The sequence below is a fragment of the Ascaphus truei genome, chromosome 2, assembly GCF_040206685.1.
Source record: "Ascaphus truei isolate aAscTru1 chromosome 2, aAscTru1.hap1, whole genome shotgun sequence".
Lineage (NCBI taxonomy): Eukaryota > Metazoa > Chordata > Amphibia > Anura > Ascaphidae > Ascaphus > Ascaphus truei.
In genome coordinates, this window is record NC_134484.1 from 422,356,622 (window position 1) to 422,369,416 (window position 12,795).

Below are 12,795 nucleotides of genomic sequence, written 5' to 3' on the forward strand. Positions count from 1 at the left end.
TGTAATAAAAGAAAAATCATATTGATTGCAATTGGGTTTTTTCTTTGATAAATAGGGTGCAACTTTTTTGGACGTAGAATTGCACTACTTTAACCTTTCTACACACAGCATACGTTACAGAGCTCCAGCCCTACGTGGCTCTCCCTTCACTCTACATATCACTGCGCCTCAGTACTTGTACACCTCCGCCCCCTCCGTTCTTATCACAGGTGTCACCGGAAACGGAGTCGCAGCACCTCATACAACGCAATACAATAGATGCGCCGCCCCCGCCACCGCGCAGAGTGTTGTACGTGGGCGTGCACGAGTGTAAGGAAGCCGGAAGAACGTCCGCCGGGTGCGCGCCCGCAGCCTGTCTGATCAGTTTGTGACACTCAAGACAACAACAGCTCGCTGGGTGAAGGGGTCGCGGGAGCGCGCAGTGCCGGACCGGCGGCTGAAGGATGGAGGAGGATATTCTGACCACCCTCAAGATCCTCATCATCGGAGAGAGCGGGGTGGGCAAGTCCAGGTGAGGCTGGGGCTGGCGGTCCGTGTGATCCGAGCTGGCGGGGCCTGTGTGCGCGCGTCACTGCGGGTCTCCCATTAGTGACCGTCACTATTGTACCAGGAATGGAAAGACCCGTACAGGGGCGTGTCTTCCCCATGATATCCCCCCCCCCCAGCCAGCTCCTCTACTAATAATGCCCCCGCCTCCTCCCCTCGGTTACCCCAACAGGCTGCTCCCTTCCCCCCCACCAATGCCCCCAGCAAGCTCCTCTTGTTCCCAGCACTCCAATGACAATGCCCCCAGCTATCTCAGGCTGCGCTTATAGTGCCTTGCGATGGCGACGCGACGTCGCTCCAAAACAAATCAATTTACTCCGTCGCCAGCACTTATAGCAAGCGTGACGGAGCGTCTGAAATTTGGAAGCCGGGTCTATTTGATTTTTTTTTTAGTGACAGTTGCCACATGTGACTGTCTCTAAACCAATCAGAGACCGCGGCCCGCCCCCTTTGGTGACATCGCTGGCTACAGTCTCATCAAATTACAACTTTCGCTGGTGGCGACATCATCGGTCGTGTCGCCGTCGCCAGCACTATAAGCGTGGCCTTATTCTCTCACTTTTTCTCTTTGGTGATTAAGCACTCCTATTCCCCCAACCTGTCGCGCCTGTCTCCCTTTGACCCCAAACCGGCTTCTGCCTTTATCCCTGGCGCTGCCCTCCCAATGCCCTGGCCTTCCATTGATTTCCCCCCTGAGCTGCTGTCTTCTCCCCAATGCTATTCTTATTGGTTGCTCTTCTTCCCACTTATCCCCTCCAATGTTTATTGCACTCAGGTCCTCTTGTCCCCCTCAGCCTTTGAGGCCCAAGAACTGCTAACTTCCCTGCTGATGTGGCAATAGAAGATAACATGTTGTTCAGTGCTAGGGAGAGCTAAAAAGCAGTGTGTGTCGGATAGAAAACAATTTTTGTGTGTTTACCACGCAGAAGTGAATAGACGTCCTGTGAGCAAGACGGCTATGTGACTAAACCCCCAAATCACCAAAGGGGTAAATCAACAATACAAGCATGTTCTCCTTTCTGAGAAGCCTCCAAATTACTTATTTAAATCTAATGTTTTCACTATTATCCACCAACTACTTGTTTTATTATGTAATTGCTCTTATTGAGTTGAGGGCTTGGAAATAGTCAGGAAGCTAAATGTAAATGCAATATTTAATATCAGTGTAAAACCATTTGAATACACCAGAAAGCCCTGTGGTCAACCCAATGTATTTACTCCATACCATTGTTCTACTATGTTGGCCCCAGAGAGAGCGAGAGATAATCATTACTCATGTCATATGTAGCAAAATCCAGAGCCTACTAAGAACTGAGGGTTGATGGAAGATGGTGCTAAATGCATCTCTACCAACAGGGTATAACTTGATTCATGTTAGTACTCCCTGTCTGTGCTGTGAGAGTAGTTGGGGAGGTTATGTTCTTGTTTGTAATGTGGAAGCTTAAGAATGTTTAGACAGAAGGTCTGATCCCCTTAACAACGGAGGTTAAAATGATCTGGCATTCTTCTACAAATTCAAGAAGGAACAGTTACCTAATTATCTAGGGTCATTTGTTTATGACACCCTTGTGGGCTAAACCAGTTAAAAAATAATCTTTGGAAACATATGTTTCCAGTACTGCAATTTATTTGTGGGTTTGCACTAAGACTTGAGGATAAACATTTAAGGGTCAGGTGGACGTCAGCTAACTACATTGTAGGGGGGGTATTGGTTTACTTTGGCAGGAAATACATATGTTGTGAATACCAGCTCTTCCACATAATGAAAGTATTTTGTATTTCTCTTTGCATATAGTGGACCAAATAAATGAAATTATGAGCTGGATCGTGGAATATTGGCCATAGCATTGAGGCTCTGTTGGCATTTACTGACTTTTAAATTACCCTTGGATTTAATCATCAGTTTGAGCTGCTATCTGTGACAATAGATGATATCTTCGTAATATACGAATATATTGTAGCTACTGAGTTACACTGACTGAAGGATTGATTGAACTGAGAGGAAGCCATTTAATGAAGCCTGGGAAGCAGGATCTTTGCTGATCAATTACAGGAGAATAAAACAACTGGTGGCTTACATAATTCGTTTTCAATAAAGGTAATAAAAGGCTGTGTGTATTAAAACATTTTTTTAATGTTTTTAATGTGCCGCTTGGATTGCCTTTTACCCAATATCCACTGGAGTAACATGCAGCATGTTTTATTGACCCTGGTGCCCCAATTTACAACAAAGGGTTAATTGAAAGCTATCCAACTCCTTGACTAGACATGTGGCCTTTTGTACCAGTCAGTACTATATATAGATGCCTCTGATGTGTTCGCCGATGTTGCAAGAGTTTCCTGATTTTGTATTGTGGTGCTAGGAATTCTTCTTAATCTAAATTCATATTTTGGCTGGGGAGCCAAGTAAAAGTTGAGAAACAGGCAGACATGAGGAAATTGAGACTGAAACAGTCTTTTCTTTTTAATAAGAAAATGTGGTATGTTACTACAGATGTGCAGTACATGGTAAACACACTTTGACCCCATAATATCTTGCAGAGGAATTCTGCTCGCTATCGCTCTACTTTAGTAGCTCTTGCAGTAAGTACCTTCCCTTTTTTATTTTATTTTTTTTCCATCCCAATCAGCATTTACCATTACATTCTGCAATACTTTTCTGTCTGGGAGAGATTACATTTAAAGCTGCAGTTCAGTCAATATCCTGCATGTGTGTTTTTTTTAATAAATCAGTTCTGTAGTAAGAAAAAATACTTTTAGCATTTTCTGTTTTTAAAAAAAACAACTTTGAAAGACCAATTTTCTTGTATTCTATTTTAACAGCCATTTGCTAAGGCACTGCCCCTTCATGTCCTGTCACAATCTCTGGCACACCCCTCTGTCAGCCCTGCCCTCCCTCTAGCACATGTCAGTGCAGGAATGCTCATGAATATTCATGAGCTTCCACTGCCAGTCAAGCAGATTATAAACAAATGCCAGCTTTTAATATGTCACCAAATTTCGACCTATCAATACATGAAAAACGAATTGACCTGCAGCTATACAGTTCTTTAGCTAATTAGAGATTGCACACATAAAACTATTGAAGTAAAAAAAATAAATGTAAAAAAAAAAAAAAAAAAAAGACTGAACTGCAGCTTTAATTTGGGTTGGGGGGCTTAAAACCGTTGATAAATATTTGACAACTCTCAATAAATCTATTTTAAATTATGAGGCATTCAACAATAAGCTTTAATGTCTGATTTGTAAATGGTGAACATTCTGAAGCAAAATGTAAAAATGGAAGAGGTATGGTATGGGTGATTGCTTTAAAAGCATTCTATTTCCAATATATTTTGACAAATGGAAATGTTTTGTAGAAAGCACTTCTTCTCAATAACAAATACATTGCTGCACTATACAAAAAAATCTTAACTTCCAGTCCTCTAGTGCTTGCACGCTTTAAAGATGACGTAAACTTGCCCCAACACACCAGCCCATGTCATTTGATCCATATTGATCCATATTGATTTTGCCCTCCAGTGTCAGCTGCTACAGCATTGTATGTTTGCCCTTTGATGTATAACTTAAATTAGCAATACAGCAAACATGTCTTTAGGAGAATTTAAAGCTGTACACAGCGGCCCTCTTGGCATCATAGGAGCTAAAATGTTTGATCAAGAAAAATACATGAATCTAATTTTGGAGAGAAAGGCAGGCCAAGGGGAGAAAGGGAGGGAGAAAGCTCCTGTAGTTGTGTTGTAGAAAATAGATTGTTGTATGCTGGTGGCACAGCGCTTTCTGTTACATGAAACTTCAGGAAGGTATTTCACGCCCCATGAAATTTGCATCAGTAGAGTTACCGTATCAGTCTTCTGGTTAAGTAATGTTGCTGCCTTTATGACCAGCAACATGTCATGGGTACAAATTGTTGTCAAACGGACTAGTAAATTGCATTCTGCTTACATTCTAAATGTAGTTTCTAAAAGCTGCAGTTCCTCAAAGACCTTTTTTAATTCACTTAAGCTCTATTTTATTTCAAACAAGATTTGTCTGTGTACATATGTATTTCTACATCTATATAATATCAATGATAATTACGGAAATGCAATAGTTTTCCATGATAAGCTTATTGAATAAAAAAAATTCTTAAATATTCAATAGGGTTTATTTTATATTATATTAAAGCTGCAGTTCAGGCTTTTTTTTAGTTTTTTTTTTTTTACTTCAATAGTTTTATGTGGGCAATCTCTACTTACCTAAAGAACTGCATAGCTGCCGGTCAATTCGTTCTCCGTGTATTGATCGGCAAAGTTTGGCGACATCTTTAAATATGGGGAATGTAAATGGTTGCTATAGCAACAAGCATGCTTTTAAAAATAGAATACAAGAAAATTGGTCTTTCAAAATTGTTTTTTTTAAAACAGAAAATGCTAAAAGTATTTTTTCTTACTACAGAACTGATTTATTAAAAAAAAACACACAAGCAGGATATTGCCTGAACTGCAGCTTTAACCAATGCCATGTCTTTTGAAACAATAAGTAATTGAGTCAGGGTACGTGAAATCCTGGTTTTGTCAGCTAATATTAAAGGGGATAATTAGAATCAGCTGTTTAAATAATTAAGCAGATCTTCAGGGGTGAGTTTGATAGGCCCCATCCTATATAAAGATCAGAAACTTTGCGAGTTTAGTCTTCACCATACAGGTGTGTGGAAATAAGTCTTGCCACGATTAAAAAGAAATCTCTGAGGACCTCAGTAAAGCAGTTATTGATGCTCATCAGTGTTGAAAGGGTTACAAAACCATTTCAGAGGATTTGAGACTCCACCAATCCACTGCCGGTCGACTAATGGAGAAAGTTCAAGAGCAGTGGTCCTCCGAAAATCTCTCCAAGAACAATCTGGCACTTCATCTAGGAAGTCACAAAGAACCCCAGAGTAACATCCCAGGATATGCAGGCCACTCTCGCCTTGGCTAATCTGCCAGGTCTTTTTGAAGTGAAACTTCTTTGCAGGCATCAAATTGCCTTTCTGAAGTATGTTATGGAAGTGACGTCCGTGCTGGCAGATGAGGCTGTTGGGCTGCCCTAACCAACACTCGCCTACAGTCCGTTGATCCGTCTTCCCCATCCAGCACGCGGCAATCTGCGCATGTCCTGTCTCCTTGATCTGTCTCCCCCATACAGCATTCAGGCGCACAACTGTTACTACCACTGCGCATGTGCCGAAAGTAATCAAAGTTGGGAAGTGTTTACACCGTGCTTGAAACGCTGCGCACGCTTGACTCCAATAGCCGTGACCTCTGACCCTATTCGTTGTGTGCGTCACTTCCTCAAGGGTATAATGATGTTTGATAGGTCCTTGTACCCGTGTCATGTATCGGTTTATATTCTGTTTGATCAGAGAGTAATGTTCATTTGGATCATATTTGTTACTGCCGTTTTATCATGTTATTGTTGCTCTGTCAGTGGTTTTGTTTGTGTTGTATCTGTACTGTTTTGTAGTTTTGTGAAATTTTATTTTTGTCGGGCTGAAATTTTGCTGTTAGTTGATTTGGTTGTACTTTAATCAATCATAGCCTTTGAATGGGTACAAGGACCTACCAAACATCGTTATACCGCTGAGGAAGTGATGCACATGAAACGCTTGTGGTCAGAGGTCACAGCTATTTTGGAGTCAAGCATGCGCAGCGTTTCAAGCACGGTGTATACACCTCCCAACTTTGATTACTTTTAAGAGGCTTTTCTTCCCCGGCGCCCACGTCCTGTATCGGAGTGCAGCTACAGAAGGCTCGGGCGGCATCAGTACGTGTCTGCAGACGTTCCCCTGCAACGGAGGAGATAATGGCAGATTATTGCCACAGTTGGACTTTCTTGATTATTTCAACCTTGTGATTAGGATTCTGGTTTTAACACCAGACCATCAGCATCACGCCATTCTCTATTTTAAGGAACTTAATTGTCCTTTTATTATTGCATTATTTTAATAAATTAGCTTGCCTGGTTTTTCAGCCTTTTTTTGTTTTTAACTATTTGTTTGGTAGTGTTCATTGTATGTTGTTTTCTGTTTGTTATATGTTGTATATGTTGGTGAACATTGTGTTAACAGTATACACTATGATTTGAATCTGTGTTTAAATCCCACATATTACGAGGCGTTTATTCACAAAGCTATCCAACCAGTCCAGACTTATAGGATTGGACTACTACATCAAGTTTCCAATATCATCTGTCTATTTGGACGCTAATTGGATATTTTTGAAGGCGCCGGTTCGTATCTGTTTTCTAGATTGTCCATCCCCTTTATTAAATTGGTGGCTCTTCTCTGCACTCTCTCTAATTCTATAATGTCTTTTCTAAGGAGTGGTGCCCAAAATTGTGCTTGCAATTCAAGGTGTGGTCTTACTAATGCTTTATAAAGGGACATAATTATTTTTACTTCCATTCCATCCATTGCCCGTTGAATGCAAGATAAGATTTTGTTTGCCTTTGCAGCTACTGCATGACTTTGGGCACTATTGCTAAGCCTGCTATCTACAAGCACTCCTAAATCCTTCTCAATCAAGGACTCCCCTAAAGTATCCCCATTTAATTTGTAAGTCGCCTGTTTACTCTTGCTTCCCAAATGCATAACGTTACATTTATCTGTATTAAACCTCGTCTGCCATTTACATGCCCAAGTTTCCAGTCTCCATGTCCTTCTGGAGAGAAATTACCGTCTGTTCTGATTCTACTACCTTACACAATTTAGTGTCATCAGCAAAGATGGAAACTTTTCTCTCCATGCCAACCTCAAGGTCATTAATAAACAAGTTAATAAGCAGTGGACCCTGTACCGATCCCTGAGGTACTCCACTCACAACTTTAGCCCATTCTAAAAAAAAAAGTTCCATTTATGAGAACTCTGTCTATCCAACCAATTTTCAATCCAGGTGCATAAATTTTTACTGAGTCCAATTTCCTTTATTTTGTACACTAACTTCTTGTGTGTAACCGTATCAAAAGTCTTTGCAAAATCTAAGTAGACCATCAACTGCGTTACCCTGGTCTAAATTCCTACTTGCCTCCTCAAAGAAACAAATAAAGTTAGTTTGGCATGATCTATCCTTCATAAATCCATGCGGACTATTACTAATTTTGTTTTCCATTAGGTATTCCTGAATCTTATCCCGTATTACTACTTCAAGTAGCTTCCCCACTATTGATGTTAGGCTTACAGGTCTGTAATTCCCCGGTTGTGATCTAGCTCCCTTTTTTTAAATATAGGCACCAACATCTGCTTTACGCCAATCTTTTGGTACTGAGCCTGTGGAAATGGAGTCTTTGAAAACTAAATGTAATGGTTTGACTATTGCTGAACTTATCTCCTTAAGAACTCTTGAATGTACAGCATGCCATCGGAACCAGGTGCCTTATTTACTTCAAGCCGTCTATGAACTTATTCCTCAGTTAACCTACTATTGAAATTGATTCTTCCCTGGTAAATAGAGTGGCAAATTATTTTTTTAATACCTCCTGCTTTTTCCTTATATCCAATAATCTGCCTGCCCATCTCACACTGAAAGGGTCCTATACTTTTTCTTTTTCTGAATTTTGTTGTTATTAAAGTACTTAAATAACTTTTTAGGGTTTATCTTGCTTTCTATTGCAATTATTTTTTCATTATCCATTTTTGGTTATTTGATTGACCTTTTTGCAATTTTTGCTACATTCCTTATAATTCTTATAACAGTGAGGTACTTACTCTTGGCAGGGATGTTCTGGCAAGATATTTTAATTTTCTTAGAATAACATTTAAGCGGTAAGCTGACATGTTGGAGTCAAGATTTGCATAAGTAAATATCATTGATTTTGTTTCTTAGGCAAAGCATTCATTACAACATTCTAAACAGATCTATTGTCCATTACATATTGCTTGTATTATATCACATTTTTTTTTGTCTTGAATAAAACCGTACTATAAATTTTGATGGCCTTTAAATGGATCATTATAAACGCATACCAATGCACCTGTATAGTTTTCACCATGTATAACAACCTCTAATTATTGCATAGATTCAATACATATTAGCATATCACCGCTTGATCATCTGTTACTCTCAAAAGCATGCTAAACTCAGAAATATATATTTACAAGCATTACATGATGTTATATCTTCACATTAAAACCAGTTTGTAGTTGGAGACCCAACAGAAAGGATATATAGAATTTCTTTTTTAATAAATTGGATTTGAACACATGAAACGCGGTCCATTGTTTGTTAATGACACATGGGGAGTTACTTCAGCAAATAAACCTGTTTGAACTATTTCAATTTTGATGGAAAAATACTTTACCACCAACCCCCGCACACACACAATTGAAGATGTAGGTTTTTATTTAGCTTGTACTTAACCCAAAGTTATTACTGAAGTACTAATGAGCTGTGTTTCTGCCTCACATAGAAAGTGTGGTCTCTGTTATGAAAACTCCAGAGGCCATAGGTTTCAGTCACTGAGTTCAAGGTGTAGTGCTCTTACAACTAGTAAAGTGGTGGAAAGAATGTGTCTAAAAGGTAACATTTTGGTGATTGGAAATCTAATCTATAACAGCAATAGTTAATTTCTCCCCCCCCCTTTATTATTTTTTTGTTTGTTTGTATGGAGCATATGACAATGTATAATTCTACATTCTTGCCTAAACTGACAATCATTTGGTGCTCCTGTTGTAAACCAGATTGTGTGGCCAACATACATAGTAGCTGCCTTTTCAGTTTCAATTAATCTTTCAGTGTAACTCAGCAGCTACAATGTATCCTTTATATTACTAAGATAACATTATTACCGTTTACAGCTCAAACTGCTGGGAAGACATTGGCAGCAAATTATCACAAACAGGCAAGTAAGGGTTGCAGAGGTGTTGCATTGCTAGGGGAGTTGGCTAAAACCTGCTATAGATGTCAAAGGATGCTTTAAAGTTAATTAAAATTACATTGAGTTCAAAATAAGTCACTATCATACTACAGAACTGATTTTATATATTAAAAAAAACCCATAAGATTGTTGCATGTCTTGCTGCTTTAAACCGTTTTGAACGTTTTCTATGTAATATAAAAATTGTAAATTATTAAGTGCCCTTTCCTTCCCCATTCCTAGTTGGTTACCTGGCAGGGAGGGGCATGAATAGTTTTGATGTTTTCATGGGGTGGAAGGAACAAGATGCATAACATTTCTACCTCCGAGTCCCTGCTGTAAATGGAAACTCTCCTTAATGACTTTACATTGTTAGGCTTTTCCCTAACCTATTAGTTTTCTCTTATCCTATATGGGTCTGCACGTTTCAGACAGACCATGTTACAAGTAATACATGTTGAATAGTTTCACCTTTTCAGGATAGTTTGCCAGTCTTTGCTTGTACATCCCATAACTAAACATTCTGGAAGTCATACTCCTTGTTCCATGAATGGAAGGCAGGAGTTGCAATCCCTGAATGTTTAGATATGGGAGGTAAGCATCAAGGAGTGCCCAAACGATCATGACAATTAGAAGCTAGCATATGTGAACCATGTCATCTTTTTGTTTTTCTTTATAATAACTTCCCAATATCTGAATTATTTCTAATATTCTAATGGGAAAAAACGGCGTCGAAGTTGAAGCCTCCTTTGTTCTAGTTAACTTAATACTGTAGCAATAGTGATGTTAAAGCTGCAGTTCAGTCAATATCCTGCCTGTGTGTTTTTTTTTAATAAATCAGTTCTGTAGTAAGAAAAAATACTTTTAGCATTTTCTGTTTAAAAAACAACAACTTTGAAAGACCAATTTTCATGTATTCTATTTTAACAGCCATTTACTAAGGCACTGCCCCTTCATGTCCTGTCACAAGCTCTGGCACACCCCTTTGTCAGCCCTGCAAGACTTATTTCCACACACCTGTATGGTGAAGACTAAACTCGCAAAGTTTCTGATCTTTATATAGGATGGGGCCTATCAAACTCACCCCTGAAGATCTGCTTAATTATTTAAACAGCTGATTCTAATTATCCCCTTTAATATTAGCTGACAAAACCAGGATTTCACGTACCCTGACTCAATTACTTATTGTTTCAAAAGACATGGCATTGGTTAAAGCTGCAGTTCAGGCAATATCCTGCTTGTGTGTTTTTTTTTAATAAATCAGTTCTGTAGTAAGAAAAAATACTTTTAGCATTTTCTGTTTAAAAAACAACAACTTTGAAAGACCAATTTTCATGTATTCTATTTTAACAGCCATTTACTAAGGCACTGCCCCTTCATGTCCTGTCACAAGCTCTGGCACACCCCTTTGTCAGCCCTGCCCTCCCTCTAGAACATGTCAGTGCAGGAGTGCTCATGAATATTCATGAGCTTCCACTGAGTGACAGAAGCAGAAGAAAAACATATGCCAGCTCTAATGATGTCACCAAATTTCGCCGATCAATACATGGAGAACGAATTGACCTGCAGCTATACAGTTCTTTAGGTAATTAGAGATTGCACACATGAAACTATTGAAGTAAAAAAATAAATTAAAAAAAAAGACTGAACTGCAGCTTTAATGGAAACATCCATCTACAGAGAAGTCAACATTAACATATCCCACCCTATTTTAATAGAGAGATGAAACACAATTCACAACTGCCTTATTCATATCAATATAAATGCTTGTTTGTACCTGATATTGCTTCAGGTGGGACAGACCAGTTTTCTCCGTTTCTTTCCAATGGCTCGTTGTGTTACTGCCTGTTACATGGGCTGTAATGTAGTGAGTTACTAGGAGAGTGATTCATTTTGTGGTAAATGATAGGAGAAACCAGTGAGAATGTGAGAAGGCCAACAGCTTAACTGGCATAAGCCGATTCACAAACGCTGTTACCATTGAAGCACACTGTGGTGAGACAAGCGAAATTGCTTTCTCTGCTTATGGAATGTGGATAATTGATGAGCATTGCCTTCACCATGACATCATTTTGTCTATTTGTGTATAAGAAACCATTTAATCACAGAATACTTTTATAAGAGTAACACATTGTATTAGATGTTGGAAGGATAATGACAACTTAAGGAAGTGACTGTATGTTTTATAATAGATCTAACAGGAGATGTTTCATTAGCAGGAATGGATGTAGAGGTGAAGCAAAGCTATATACAGTATTAATTTTACAATTAAATAGATCTTCTGACTTTTTTCAATAAGAAGCTCCATTACTTTGTGTAAGGAAAATGGTGTGGAATATTATGTATTGTAATCAATCTTGTGCTAACACTTTGTCTTTACAAATACAATATTTTGGGTTTATGATGGGTCAAGACTCTTCCTGGGTTGTCCAGAACTTCAGAGTGCTTAATTATTGAGTTTTCACTTATGGAGAGAAGGATCGGCTCAGTGAATAAAGACACTGACTCTGGCACTGAGTTTGAAGCAGGGGAACCTGGTTCAATTCCCAGTGTCGTACAAGATGTGTTGTATGGGGTTTATAGAATCTCGAGATAAGGGCAGTTGTTTTGCCAGAGATAAGATTATAATATGGCCCTCTGACATCCAAGTAAACAGGACACTTTTTTAGAGGTACTTTCAAAAACATTCTCTGGAGGGTTCTCCAAGGTCCGGGGGGTTTGTCTATATGAAAGTATTCAACGAAAGAATGAATGTATTAAGACTTGAGGATATCCGGTAATGACCTATCTTAAAGTATAACGTCCCGGTATCTGGTTTTGTTGCGATAAGACCACACACACTACATGTGTGAGAACAGAAAACCTCGTTAGAGTGCTCTCAATCACAATAATTACTTGATGAATTGATTAAAATTCAATTTTAATGTCTGTAAACAAATATAAAATACAGGGTATTAAAAATATAGGGTACCACGCATAGGGATCTAGTGAGATCACCTAGCCTCACCATCTGTGCCTGAACCATAAGGCTATCCTATACACAGTATATAGGTTTACACTAAGACACAACCAGTCTTAATTAACACACCTTAGTACAAGATCGAGAGCATTTCAACAGTGCTCCTATTTCGATTCGGGTCACTATAGATGTTTCTTTTTAATACCCTGTCTTTTATATTTGTTTTATTGACATAAAAATTTAATTTTAATCAATTCATCAAGTACTTATTGTGATAGTGCTCTCAAACTAGGTTTTCTGTTCTCGTGTTCTTATATACTTACCTTACCTAGTGAGCACCTCACTATACACATCACTAAGCTGTAGCGGGGAATCCATTTTGTATGTGTAAGAGGTGCCAAGGACAGATATGCATTTGT

General features: G+C 38.9%; 1 protein-coding gene across 1 annotated transcript in view; it reads left to right on the top strand.

The window, feature by feature from the left end:
* Nucleotides 1–301: 301 nt before the first annotated feature.
* RAB18 (RAB18, member RAS oncogene family) overlaps nt 302–12,795 on the top strand; it is a 31,872-nt gene continuing 19,378 nt past the window's right edge. Inside the window, exon 1 of the mRNA XM_075587661.1 lies at nt 302–511. Within this exon, the coding sequence (XP_075443776.1) occupies nt 444–511 (68 nt within the window). The 5' untranslated portion in view covers nt 302–443. The remainder of the gene's footprint in view (nt 512–12,795) is intronic.